The sequence below is a fragment of the Melanerpes formicivorus genome, unplaced genomic scaffold (assembly GCF_026170545.1).
Source record: "Melanerpes formicivorus ecotype bairdi unplaced genomic scaffold, bMelFor1.0.p_v2 SCAF_17, whole genome shotgun sequence".
Lineage (NCBI taxonomy): Eukaryota > Metazoa > Chordata > Aves > Piciformes > Picidae > Melanerpes > Melanerpes formicivorus.
In genome coordinates this window covers 10,553,105-10,567,800 of record NW_027142369.1, presented here as the reverse complement: position 1 = coordinate 10,567,800, position 14,696 = coordinate 10,553,105, and the positions used below count along the sequence as shown (strand labels likewise).

At 40.2% G+C, this 14,696-nt stretch overlaps 1 protein-coding gene across 3 annotated transcripts in view; it reads right to left on the bottom strand.

Moving 5' to 3' along the window:
- Window positions 1-12,023, bottom strand: part of PPP2R5E (protein phosphatase 2 regulatory subunit B'epsilon) — a 74,137-nt gene extending 62,114 nt beyond the window's left edge. The window contains exons 1-2 of one of the 3 annotated variants that reach the window (XM_068148923.1): window positions 11,404-12,023; window positions 8,439-8,602 (exon numbers count right to left, since the gene is read on the bottom strand). In XM_068148923.1, the coding sequence (XP_068005024.1) occupies window positions 8,439-8,595 (157 nt within the window). In that variant the 5' untranslated portion in view covers window positions 8,596-8,602; window positions 11,404-12,023. Of the gene's footprint in view, window positions 1-8,438; window positions 8,603-11,403 lie in introns of those variants that run through there. The other 2 variants (XM_068148924.1, XM_068148922.1) reach the window with 2 other exon arrangements.
- Window positions 12,024-14,696: the final 2,673 nt, after the last annotated feature.

Genomic DNA, 14,696 nt, shown 5'->3' with positions numbered 1-14,696 from the left:
CTTCTCCAGACACCATACAATTTCAGCTTAACCTTGTTTTTCATGAAGGTATCTAATTTTTCTGAATAAAAATTACTCTGAGTATTTAACTATGATCTCCAACTGGGAGGTCAAGTCCTAAAATTAATTTACCAGTAGGTACACAGTTACCTGCATTTATTCACCATCCCTGAGGTACCACTGATGATTTCCTTTAGCCTCTGCAAAACGCCCATCAAGTAAGGAAGGCTATGTATGCGATTTGATGTTTTGCAGCAGACAAATCTTTTTTAATTCATTAAAATGTTCCAAATCCCCTAATTATGCACAAACTTGTATAATCAGAATAATAAACTGCTTGCCTACACCTCTCATAAACTGGTCAGTTCTGAAGCCCAACATTAAGTTATTAAAACAAGCTTTTTGGGTCAGGGAAACACAAGAAGCTGTTACAGAAGAACTAGCAATGCATCCAACAACATTCAGACTTTACAGCAATCTGCTGTTCTATTTTTTCTTACAGGAAGCTCCCAGAAATGGTTCCTTTTCATCTTGCCATCCATTCTGCCCATTTAACCAGGTACATCAACTCTGTCATAGTGTCCCAGACTCTTGCAAATACTAGGGGAAGGACTTTCCTTGCACTTCATGGGCAAGGAAAATACCAAAGTTATGAATGTGTCACACACATCAGAAAGGAAAAAGTAGTAGAGAAATTAATAATGGCCATAAAGACAAACTAGTGACCTTTTCTTATAAAAGTGCATTAGTAAAAACATCGTGAAGTGTTGAAGTATTTTAAAGTTATTGTATTACAAACAGCATGATTTAACAGAATTAATATCAGACATACTGTGACTTGAAAAACAAACTTTCTAGATGATATTGAAAAATACTAAACCAATACATACATTTAATATATATTAATATATATGTTAAACCAATCTAAGACTACAGACATTTTCAAAATTATAGACATTCCACTATCCACTAGAAACATCTAATGGTGGGGAAAAAAAATGTAAATCATTATCACTGCTAATCAAAAACGTGTAGCTTAAATTCAAGACTTTGTCCAAAACAGACAATTTTTCAATCAAGTGCAACAGTTAAGGGCACAAAAGTATTTTATGCCAGTTCTTTCAACAGCTGCCTTATCTTTGGAAAATTCTTGACAAAGATCCTCCGACTGTAGCTGCAACTTATTTATTTATTTTTTAATTCTTAAGGAGAAAACCTCACAGAGAATCTATCAACCATACATGGAAGTCCACTACTGTTTCAGTTTTTCTCAGTTAACTGCTTGAGAGGACGCAAGATCAAGCACACCACTAAAATCAGGAGGAGGCATAATATTTTTAACAATCTGGTTTACACTGTGGCCCCACAAACATTTATCTCATCAAAGATGAGCAGCAGTGTACTGTAGTGTATACTTGGGAACTACTTGAAGCTCTGCCATGAGAAATAAAGCGTCATGTAACTGCACCTGCAATGACAACTGACACTTAAAACCAGCGAGGTTCCAAACTAAAAGCCCAGGCATATCCTTTTGAAAGAAGACTAATATTTTTCTGACAGATTTTCCTTAACTTTTTTTGAAGTAACGTGTGCCATTTGCAGATACTTGTGGATTAGACGATTACCAACATTACACAGTTCCATCACTAATCCATAAATGCCCAACTCTATGATAAACTCACTGAATTCAGCGAGTCCTCTTGCCTGCTATTTCTGAGGATTTTTGCCTGATGGAGCCACAGAAACAGTAATAACTTGAAGGAAAAAAAACGTAGGTGAAAGGAAGTTACCCTGAATCTAAAAATAGTTTTCTGTCCTCCTCCCACTCCCCAGAAAGCATAAATGAAAGTGCTCTGTTCTCAGGGAGGCAGTAGCACACAACGGATGAATGTGAAGGGATTGCTTGCTTACTACAAAGCACTATCAATGAGCACAAGTAGTATCCCACTTTAAGTACTGAATTTTAAAAACACAAAACAAGCTCAAAACCTAAATGTTATATATGACATTAAATATATAACTTATTTATATACACAGATATACATTATACACATTTAATATACACCTATTTTATAAATAAACATAATAATTCAGAGACAGAAAACATCCCTTTCACAACAGTAAACCTCCATATCGTAACTAATTATAAAAGCAGCAGTGTACTTCAACAGTGATGTGTACTATATAGAAATAATTGCATAGCTAAGCCATAACTTAAATTTGTCAAAGGTGCTTTGGAAAAGGAATATAAAGGAGGTACTTATTACAGAAACAGGAGGTTCTATTACAGACCCACAGGGTTACACTTGGACACAGAAAGAAAATGGTAATATTATTAGAGAAATATTAGAGAGACATAATGTATAAACACAGACTGAAAACAAAAGTTTCTGATGATGGTAAAGTCTAAATATTCCTGCAGAAAAATATCAATGTTTTGAAGTTATTCTTGTAAAGAATAGGAAAAATGTATTCCATGTAGTAATTCCAAGTTGGTTCACTTGAAAATTTAATTAATTAAAAAAGACAAGGAAAAGGTGGGAATGACCAGCATGTAACATACCCAGATGGTAGACAGAAATACCACAAGTGAAATAGTTACACTGAGAGCTTCATTAAAAAGCAAATGAAAAGGCACATAAGCAAACAAAAAAAGCCACTACCACCACAGCCATAGGAAAATCACCAGACTTAAAAGAGACTCAGAAATAAACGCAACTGAATGGAAACCCTGGAAGATCAGGGCTAAGCCGACAGAGTTTCTCACCAACTGCAGTTTCAGTAGCACACTTAAAATAAGGAAGTATTCTTTTACTATGATCTTAATTTCGGGTCAGCATTTCTACACATGTTCATTCTCTACAGAACTACATTCCAAATGGGGGAAACAAAAACAAGCAAGCTAAAACAAATCAAAAAGACCATATGTTATGATTGTATGGCCCCTTCTAAACACCATCAAACACACACTTGTTAGGAACCACCAAAGATCTTTAAGATTATTGGAAAGAATTATTCCACAACTACCAGATGTTAAAATTAAAAAGAAAGTTAAGTATATAATCAGAGAAAAACTGCCAAGGCCACAAGAGAAAGTGAAGAAAATAATTCTGTATGATAAGAATCTCATACATCTTAAGAAAAAATAATGAATAGGCTAAGTCCCTCTCCATTTTGGGATTGTGGTCCTAATCCCAGATTTTACACAAAGATGTCCCATTATGTCCAGGTTTATTTCAGCCAGAACGGGCAGAAAATTCCTAAAAGCAGTTCCAGGACTGATGCTTAAGAATGCTAACCAAGCTCTAGCATTTCTTCCACAAAATGAATTAGGAGTCCTGGGATCTACTGCCAATCATGGAAAACAATATTTATTCAACCACTTTGACTCTAAATTCCTGTTTGTAAGATAGTAGAAAGTATTTAGCCTAAGCATTCTACTAACAGTTTATTGATACCAGTAAAGCATTCAAAATTTCAGTGTAGCAGAGGAGATGAGTAGCCAACCCCCATGAACTCAAGAGAAAATAGCTCTATCCTTCCTCTTCCACAACTCAACAACTAATTCCCGTATGTACAGTTCTGAAAGCAGTATCCCCGAGTCTGAAATAACCAGAATTCTTTATCATAAAGGAGATTTTTTTAAAAACCAAAAAGCAGCTATTTGGAAAAGTAAATGCACATCTTGCAATTCTCAGTCAAAAGTCTTTTGGAGCTGGTATGATTTATTACTATTTAGGAACTTCACCATTTGACCTATAGATAGCTTGTAATAAAATCTCAACTTTAGGGAAATAATACAATGATCAAAAGCAAACAGCAAGTGAAAAGAGATTCTCCCTTTTTGACCACGCAATGCTCTGCTGTTGCCACTACAGCAATTCTTTAATGCCATGGAAACTATCTGATAAACGTATTAGAAGCTCGATAAATTTCATAATATTGAGGTAGCAAAGCAACTGGTATTGTTGACAGAAAACTTCTGTTCTGATGGCCTGTTCTAAGGAAGAAAAATCAGCCAGAAATAAAAATCATATTTTGAGCTGTTTTCAATAAAAATCTACAAGAGTTTAGAAAACTTAGAAGTAAGCTACACTAATTGTATTAGATCACTGGAAAACATGGGAAGTTGATAGGAAAAAATAAAAACAGGAAAACACTGAAATTACAAAAATGGGATACACTAATTTAAAATATAAGTCTTACTTTTGGATGGTTTGCTTTAACATGTCTTTTTAATGAGGGTGAAGGAGATGAGAAGAATACTGCGAATAACATGCAAGTTTTCTGTGCAGTTTCTCAAGATGATAAACACATATTCATAAGACATATGATCTTTTTAGTCATCTTTATGGATGTCTTCATCCAATGGACACTCCCCTCCACTACAGATACTGGAAGAAAAACAAATTAACTCACTCTTCACCTTTTAGAGGTAATACTGAAATTGCTCTTTCTTCACATGCCCAGTACTACAGTAATACTTTTTTCCAACCAACTACTTTCTAACAATTGCTTTCTAACACTGCACTTCTGCCCTTTACAGACTTGCAAGAAAAACAAGGAAGTATGCAAAATGAAAGTAAAATAACCCTCCAATAAATAATACACCTATCCAGTGCACACACAGTATTATCTTTCTCTACCCAACAAGCATGCTCTGAGGCATGCCACAAACTTCATTAACAAATTTGGGCTGGGTTTGACTAAGGTAGAGAGGTGGAAGTACTCATTCCCAGAAAAGGGCTCTTAATTGAAACTGTTCAGCTACAAATCAGTTATCCAAGAGACCTGCCAGCCCTGACCAGCAGCCTCTTTTAAAAAAGTAAAGCCAAAACCCAAAGCCATACTGCACTGGCAAGAGCATGCAAACATTTTAAAATGCATTTGAGATTAAAACATATATAGGAGTACAAATGAAGGGCAAGTCTATCACAACTCCCATAAGCACTTCTCAACCCATTCCTCTACATTTGAAACAAAGAAAAAAATGCTAATTTCAAAGAGTTTTACGGGACATTAGTCATACTAAAATAAGGGGGGGGGGGGGGAAGGGGAATAGCTCCAAAACAGGTTTAGTCGCAATACACAAGATAAAAATATAATTACATTTTCAGGAAAGGTTTAGTGTTTACAACAGGCAAACAGAGCAGTTTTTTGGTCTGTAGCTTTAGAAAGCCTAAAGGCAGCCCAACAAAGCCCTTCAGAAGGCATGTCTTATTCTCTTATTCTTTTGTTTACAAAAAGATACAATACATACACTTCTTTTAATTGGGGGGAAAAAAACACAACACACCACACAACAGTAACAAACTAATTTGCCTATTCTGGAATAATCAATACTGAAAATTCCAGTTCTTATTACATTTCCTAAATAGCAGGTTATCCTTCAGATTTGCACACAGCATCAAAATATACTGTCCCTTCCATTTTTCTTTCTTGAAGTATTTTAACCCACCACACCAAGTGAACAACAAGGGTGACATATCAATCAGTTTTTGCAAAACAGGCATGTATGTTCACAGAAGGCAACAGACTGCATTAAAACACTACCAAAACAAGCCATTTCACTATGTATGACTCTGCCCCTAGGGAAACGAATGAGAGCAGATAAGATGTGACAGATGTGTAGTCACGTCACTTAATACACTACTGGAAGGTGCTCAAATCATTATGGTGTCAGCCATAGTATAAAAACTTGCAAAAAATGAACCAAGCACTTATCTAGTTTTCTGCACACATGATTCCTGTAATCAAGAAAACACTGAAGTCCATAAAAGTGCCAAGAGAAGGCAGCCTGCAAATGTCAATATGCAATGCAGTTACCAAAAAAACAACAAACCCACCACAAACAGAAAAGAAGGGAGCACAGCAAGTACAGTTTTGTCAGTAAATCCCCTCTGTGACAAATATGAAATACATCTAAGGTTGAACTCAATGTCTGTCCTATAAAAACTTCCTGTACTGAAATATTTCTGAAGAGGTTTAATTAAACTTGAAATTTACACAAAACAGTAAGCTTAAATAAGCTTAGGAACTAAAGATATCCAAACTGATTTCAATTTTCTGAGACTTTAAGAAGTATTTTGCTGAAAACTCTTTCCTGTTTTGGTCTGAAAGACTCCAACAAAAAGGATAAAATTATAAATCTTACCGTTAATAGACTAAAGCAAGAGGACTAGTCACTTGTTGGAAGGTTAAGTGTAAACCTAGAAGCTTAAAAAATTAGGACTTTCAGATAATTGGCCAAGAAAAGCATGAAAAAATGGAGAACATTATTTCCTCGCTTCTTTCAGGTTTAATAATACTTAATATTGTAAATATTAATGTAGATCAAGACTACAAACAAGTAGCATGATTTTTCACTGCCAGTGTCCCTTCAGCAGGGATCAATAGCACTGTTGTTTCAGATAGATTGTTAGGCCCAAATCCTGCAAATTAATCTGAGCAGGTAGACCCCCGTGCCTCTAGGAATCTGCATTAGGTCAAATAGGGAAAACGAACTCACAGGATCAGATTCTTAACTTGAAGCTGGACCACAGTAACTCATTATGACACTAATCATAAATGTCTCACCAACACTCTGCTCCCCATCTGTTTGTTTTATCTTATTATAGTTTTATATCTCAATCCACTGGACTAGCTACCATAGTCAAATTAAGCACCTGCCTATGTCTGTGCTTCTGCCAGACCAAGTCTTCAGACAAAGGCAACATTCTTCTTAATGCTTGTGCACATGCCTAATTTATCTCCTGAACTACCTAACAGAATGAAATAACTGTTAACATCAATGTCTTCGTTTATACAAATACAAATCTCACTGTTTTCTACTTAAGTCAAAGAATAAACTATTCACCTTCAGAAGTGTAGCAATTTTCGAAGGAAATTACCTGTCTATTAAAAATTACCTGCAAAAGTTTTTAACTTATTTTAAAGGAGCATCTACTTCTTTAGCACAGTCACAAAACAGTGAGGAAAAAGTCATAAAACAATACTCATTGCAGACTACAAAGTCAAGTCCACTGGCAGACCCTAAACTGAGAAATGCTGAACAGGGGAGAGCATTCCTGTAGAGCATTACTCCAGGCCTCCCACCCATCTATTCTCTGCACTTCCAAGTAGGTCACTGCCAGGCACAATGCAATTGGGCTGCATAGACCTTTCTCTTGACCCAGTATAGACACGTGTGGAGTTTCACAGGTATCCCACAGAAAGAAGACACAGAAGTTTCAACACCACCACCAGAACTAATCCTAGAATTCTAATTTTAATTAAATTAAATGACACACATTGAATTGTGAGTCTTTTGTGGAGGCTGGTTTGGGGTTGAGGGTTTTTTGGCCATTTCTCTCCTCATATGACCAAGTGGGGTTAGGAACTAAACCAAAGTGCCATAAAACATTTAATACGTATTTCAATATTCTGATTAACAGATCTGTCAAACAGGTTGAGGGGGGAATGTAGGAAATATATTTGCCCACAAAAAGTGAGACATAATACAAAAGCCTATCAATCTTGCTATTTTCCAGAATTATCAGCACCAACTACGCTTATTTTCACAACTTAAAGCAGAAAAAAAAGAACAGCAATGAAAAAATCCACAACTAAATAAACTGTTTGATAATTCAGTGTAAAAGAAACACTTCTGAAAGGCAATTACCCCTTCCTCAGACAGACATAATTCTGGGAGGTGCTTTTGGCCTCTGGATTTGTACAGAAATTCAAAGACAACTAGGATTTAGGGGAAGCATTCAAGATATTACGGAGAGACCAGCATCCTTTCAAGAGTAGTACGCTGAATTGTAATTTTTTTTTCCCCAAATTAGAGGTTAAATCTGGCAGCAGAAACTCAACCAGAGATACGATATGCAGGCTCTCAAAACAGAAGTGTCTTGCCTAAGACCTGATCTGCAGCATCTTTCCTCTTGAGAGGCTGCAGCTCATGGGACCTTTCAATTTCAAGAAGCCAGGAGCTGCGAGCTACCTATTTACAAACAGTATGAGAGAGGGTCCCATCTCACCTCTAACATCTCGCTGTAGGGCATTCAAAACATGCCTCTGGGCTGCATTTGGTACCACTGTCAAAGACTGCAACCCACACATCAAGGAAAAATACTAAAAACTAGTTTCCCTCTGCTCACAACTCAGTTTACCCTTACCAAAACTAATGTTCATTTGCCTCAACTGTTGAGGTTTCACAAACTAAAATACACACAGCCTAAATGCCTTGAAAATTCAAGTCATGATACAGGTCAGCAATAGTGTACTGCAAACAGTTACCACACCCTCAAATCACAGATTAAATATTTTTTAGTGCTTAAGTACATACATTTATGGCACAAAATATTTCTCATCGCTGGCAAAATTTCCCTGCAATTTCTGGCAATAGAATACTTTAAATTTAGATTAAATCTATTAAAAATCCTTCTTGATCTTACCTTTTAGCAGAGGCAGGGGAGTTAACTCAATAGGCTTGCCCTGAGACCTAAACTGGGAGGAGCTCTGTGACCTCTTCTGTCTGGCTTTTCTGACGGACTTCCGAGAAAATCCGTCTACTTTATCCACTGATGGAGGAGTAGTTGGTGCTGAGGACATATCCCTACTGAAGGAAAACAAACATTACAAATATATTCCAAATGGATGAAGGAGGTAAAGATTAACATAAAATTTTTAAGAAAAAATCTTTCTACACTGGTCCTCTAATGACCACTCACCCAGATCAACTGTTAAAGAGAGCTAATGTGCATACAAACCAACGTACACATAAATTGTACAGAATACACTTAATGGAATATTGGAGTAAGTCTTCTCACATTTTTTATCTGTGTCTCTCATTTGCTAAAAATCCTTTACAGGAAAAATCCAGACCTAATGCTGACATCATAACACCAAGAGAACTTCAAACACCTAAGACTTGACATAGGATTGTAGCCCTAACCTGTATTTTCTTTAGGACAAAGTCATTTCAAGTCATTCTGCAAGGGACCACGCATGCTAAAAAATGGGTACACTAAAGGTACAAATGAGGTTTTGGCATTAAGGCCATCAATATACATAAGACCAAAAAAAAAAAAAAATAGGACAGAAGAAAAATTTGGTTTATTTGCACAAGACTACAGAAATTTAAGAGAGCATAGCAAAAAGTAGTGCCATGCTTCACTAACACTGACAAATTTCACACACCACTTCTTTACTCTTCATTTTACAAATACTGTTACTTTCTTGTGAGCCTCTTTACACAGTTACTCCACGTTCCAGTATTTCTGTAAGAATAGCAGTGTGGTAGCCATAACTATTCTAAGGGCATAAGCCAGGCAAGGTTTGCAGGGAGAAACAGAGCCAAAAAAGGTTTCTGCAAAGTTTGTTTCCCAACTGTATCAGATGGTCTATGAAATAAGCATTGCTTCTTCCTGTAAAACTTTCCTTGGCAGTACTTCTGTAGCTGATTCCATACTACTAAGAAATACCAAAATAAAAGATTCAAACAGTGAATTAATCTATCCAGCTATTGTATTTACTAGATTTGTCCTGTCTGTTAAAAAGGCCCATCACATCTTGGTGAAACACAGGAGTAATACTTAAGGGAATCGAGCTGGGAGGAACTTAGGCCTACATATCTCAAGCAGCTCTGTGTACAGTTAACTTGAGCACCAGCATGTGCATCTCTACGGAAATCAAGAGAACTATCTGCATTAATAACATCATCACATTAACAAGAGCAGCACTGTTGATTTCAGTAAGGCTACACACTCGGGCAAAGTTAAGCATCGGCATAAGCGTCTGCAGGATCAGGGTCTTAGAACATGTCCTTGGAAAGCATTACTCATCCTCAATGTCTGTTGACTTCAATTACCAAAGTGACTCGTATGCTAAAAGAAGTTGATTTCACACTATAGAGAACACTTTCGAGTACTTGTTTTATTAAAATATTTGGTTACTCAACTACTTCATAAAATATTAAATCCACTGACATAGCCATTATTGGGGTTTTTCTTAAGAAAAGCTTTAGATGATATGATTTATTGCAACAAAAAAGCAATAATGCAAAATTACATATAACATGCACTGCATCTATCAAAAATGGAAGTATAAACTCCAAAGCTTCTTGGAGGAAGCATGTGCAGCCCCCAGGAGCTGAACTGTGCAGCTGGCATTACTATAATGAAAAAGCCTTATTCCATCTTTTTGATTTCTCCTGAGGTATTCTTTCACTACCTACTTAGACTTTCTAAATATAATATACTATCAGCAACACGAACCTGCACCTTAAACTGGTCTTGTTTATCATCGGGGGACAAAAAATGCCATCATCATCAGGGCAATCAGGCCTGAGCCAAGATTAATAAATAAAGAAGTCAGATAAACTGAAATAGAATGGCCTGTACTTCAGCAACCCACTTCTAAGATTTCAACAGTCTGCTATAAAACATACAAACACAAAGTTACCTGTTACATAAACCAAATCCTGAAAATATCAGCAAAAATATATTCTTAAAGCTTGAAGTGGTTGGCCCTATTTCATCTCATCAAAAGAGATTCACCTCCTCATCACGTGCATCATTAAAGTGTAACCATTTCTGCAGAAAGGTTTGCATGCTCTCTCAAAATTACATTACAAAAAAACATAATAATAATGGATAGAGACTAAAGTAGATCACTTAAACTGCGGGATCATTGTGTCAGCAAGAGGCTTTACTGACACTTCCCTGCTGTAAATTTAGTAACAGTTTTTCTAACCTGCTTTATAAATTATTAAAATCTAATTCTAATTCAACAGGACTACATCCAGCCTAACAACCCTACAATAAACACTGATCTTTTTTTCACCTCTCCAAATGAACATTCGCCCCACTGAATACACAGTCAAACACACCGTTTCAACCAACAGCGGATTTAAAAAAAAAAAAAAGCCCTAGATTATTTATTGTGTGCCAGTAGGAAAGCTGCAAACCCAGCCACTGCCTCTCGCTTCTTTCAGCAGAGAATCCTATTTTATTCCCGAAGTATTTTGGTAAATAAGAAGCCACGCACATCAGATCTGCTGGTCCCCAGAGCGGAGGGGGGGGGGGTGTGGGGGGGGTGTAATCTACGGAGAGGCGAGTGGACGTGAAAATAACGACGGTTATCACAGGGGAAGGGAGCCAGAGGCTCGCTCCGCGCTGGGGAAGCAGAGGTGTAATTAGCTGCCTCCCGCCTGCTGCTATCGGCTGTCATTTCCAGAAGGGAGCCGCGGAGCACCGCAGCTGGAACATGTCCTCCCCGCAGCCCCCAGCGCCTCCTCACCGCCGCCTGCCCCCCCCCCCCCACCCCGCCTCGGCCCGCCCGCGCCTCCTCCCCGCACCACCGCCGCCGCCTCGCCGCTCCCCCGCGGGCCGGCGCGGAGGGCCGGAGGGATGAAGTTACCTTGACCCTCCTGGTAGAGAAGCCGGAGACGGGAGGGAGGCGGCGGCGGCGGCGTGAGCCGGGCTTGGTGGAGCGCAGCCGATGCCTGGCGGCGGCGGCCCGAATATGATACGCGCCGGGCTCGGTCCCTGCCGCGGCGGCGGCGGCGCAGGAGCCTGTAGGCCTCGGCGGCGTTGGCGGCCTCCCCAGCGCAGGGCGGCGTTGGCGGCGGGTTCAGGAGCGGGCGGCTGCTCGGGCTCCGCTCAGTCCCATGCACTCGGCGCGGCCCCCTGCCTGCGATGGCTGCTGCCTCACTCACATTCCCGGCGGAGCCCTGCGGAGGGGCCCTGAGGAGGCAGTATGGGAGGAACGCGAGGGAAGCCGAGTGCGGGCCGAGCCGAGGGGGAGCGGCGGGCGCGGTGCAGGCGACCGGGGTGGGGGCAGGCCAGGCAGGCGGCGCCGCGGTGCTGCGAGGGGAAGAAAGGCTTTTTCCGCCGGCGGCTGGCTCAGGTAAGAGGGGGGATCCCAGTGGGCGTCGGGGTCGCGCTCCGGCTCGTTCCTATTGTCACTCTCAGCGGGCTCCGGCCATGGCACTCACTCACACACACTCACTCACTCACAACCGAGCGTGCTGCCACCGCCTCCCGGCCCGCGGCCCGCCCTCCGCACCCGCCCACTGGAGCCTGCCGCTGGGATGCGCCGCCTCATTGGCGCCCGCCGCGGCCGTCGGGACAGCCGGGAAAGGGGAGTGCTGCCGGAGGAAGAGGAGGCGGTGCTGGTCGGGGGCTGCGCAGCGTCCGCGGCTAGCGGCTCGTCATCGCCATCGCCATTGCCATCGCTATCGCCCTTCCCGTCCCTCTGCGGGTTGGGAGCGAGGCGGACGAGCGCCGGCTGCCACCAGAGTGAGGTCTGTCGGTTGAGGTAAAAAACCCGGCAATGCTGAGGTAAAATCCTGCCAACGCTGAGGTACCGCACCGGGCCTTCTTGCTGGGGTCCAAATTCCTCTTTCCGGGGAGGGCTGCTGGCAGGAGGGGCCCTCTGTGGACCCCTGGGGCCGGCCTGGCTGGGCTGGAAGCCGCCAGGACCGAACTCTGCAGCCAGGGCTCGCAGTTCCCGATGTCCCTCCGTCATGAGAGCCGGAAGCAGCGGCTTCTCGGCGACAGGGTTTCAGCAGGCTTGCACCCCTCACCCCCGGGTTTCTCTAGCCATCTGTATGATTGCTGTCTGAACCATTCTGCGCTTTCGCCTTTTTTTTTTTTATAAAGCGTATTTATATGTATAGCGAACAGCACAACGAGAGCTTGTAGAGAGCGTTGTTGAATACCATACGTTGAAAATTGCTTACCTAATGGCTCGGTGCTTCGTGAGTTTTGTTTTTGTTTTCTTTTTTCCCAGAAAAAATTACTTGCGTTAATATGACTATTCCATTTTAAAATACTATCAACTCTTTCCCCTATATTTCTGGCAGGGGGAAAAAAAAAAAAAAAAAAAAAAAAGAAAAAAAAAGACTTACGTGAGCAGCAGACCTCATTTAGTGGTGTGACCAGAACCCTCTGAGGTACAGCTGCCTTTTTTTTTTTCCTTTCTTTTTCTTTTTTTTCCTTTTTTTTTTTTTTTTCTTAAGGGAATGAACTCAAGGGCAGTGCTAAGAGGTGGTTGCTTTGATGGGTTAGTCCCATCCTCCCTGCTTGTGCAGGTAGTGAGTGTCTGAACCCTCCAAACATTACTAATCTTACGAAGGATACCTAGCTCAGCTCCAGATATGCAAGTACCAATGTTGACATAATGGAGAAGGTGAAACTGGCAGACTCGAGTGAGAGTGATTTAAACTGTTTTGAAACGACTTTCTAAACTGCTCATTTTCAGCCAGACAAGTTACCTGGTCCAGCTCACGTTGAGGGACCTGGAGCACTACTTAAAAGCTCACTGCTACTGAAGTGTAACTGTAATGGGCATGAACAGTTTTGCCTCTTGCATACCTTAAGAAATGTGGCTTCCCCTAATTTTATTTTTTTTTTAGCTGTAGACAAAGCCATTCCACCTCATTGCAGTCCTTCTTTGCATGTCACAGTTTTAAACCTCTCAGAACACTTGTTTCTTCTCCCTGTGTTGTCTCAAAATCCTTCACATCCTTTTTGAACTGCAGCACTCAAGACTGGACACAATACTACAATTAAGGCTTCAACAATGCCAGCATCTGCTGTCATGCCTGTCACAGACTGCGTTCCTGTTTGCACGTGCCAATACAAATGCTTTTGAATCAGTATGATCTATTCAAATTTTGCTGACCTGCTTTACCCCTGCATCCATTTCTGCTGACCTACCAAGCCAGCTATTTCTCCTTCAAGCAGACAGTAATGCTACTCGAGAAATTATTTATTGTAACAGCTCTAATGCTATCCATTATTATTGCTGGGCAGATGGACAATCAAGCAGTCAAGACAAGTTTTAAAATAAAATTCCACACGGTTCTAAGTCAGGAAACTGACTTAAATTTGTAGATGTTGTCATTCTATGTAAATCAGTTGCACCACTTAGACTAATTGTATTTAAAAAAGAAAACTAAGACTGAATAGTGCCATAGTTACAGAATGGTTGTATAATGCTAAATTTTGAAGAGACATGTGTGCACCTTTAAGACTTCTAATCCACCTAAACATAACAGCTCAAATAAACCTAAATGCAAGCAAGGGTTAATAACAAAGAAGAGGTGGGAGGGATCTTATACCAATATGAGGTAAAATCTGGAAAAACAGATTTTGTCTGGTTGTCACTTGTGTTGCCCCCACCAGTGAGGGAGAGATGCACGTTTTGCTTTGTTACATGTACTTAACTCTGTTAGTTGTGTTTAATTCTCAGATTTACTCGCTATCCTATGTGCTGCTTTTGATCTGGACTGAACAGCAGCAAAGAGCAGCTCATAAAGTTATTGGCAGTGTACTCCACAGAAGCTAAGTTCTAACACTGTCTGATGGCTAGACTGGCTTTTAGGTGAAGTTGAGCATGTCATTTTACATGGTTATACTTCAGTCTTAATGGTATGAAATGAAATCAATCTTTGTAAAACACTAAAAATCTAAAACTGAAACATGTGATGTGGGTATTTATTAAAGTAACTGCCACATAAGGGATAAAAATCACAACTGCTGTCCAAGTCCACTACCCTGTGTACCATCAAGAGTTTTTTCCCTTTCATTCTACTGAATTACTTCTTGGTATAGCTGGACAAACTGGTAAATAATGCATTCAACAAGTGTATTTCTTGTATGGAAAATGCACCGTGTAGTATGTTTTGTTCATTTTGATTGCGTAAA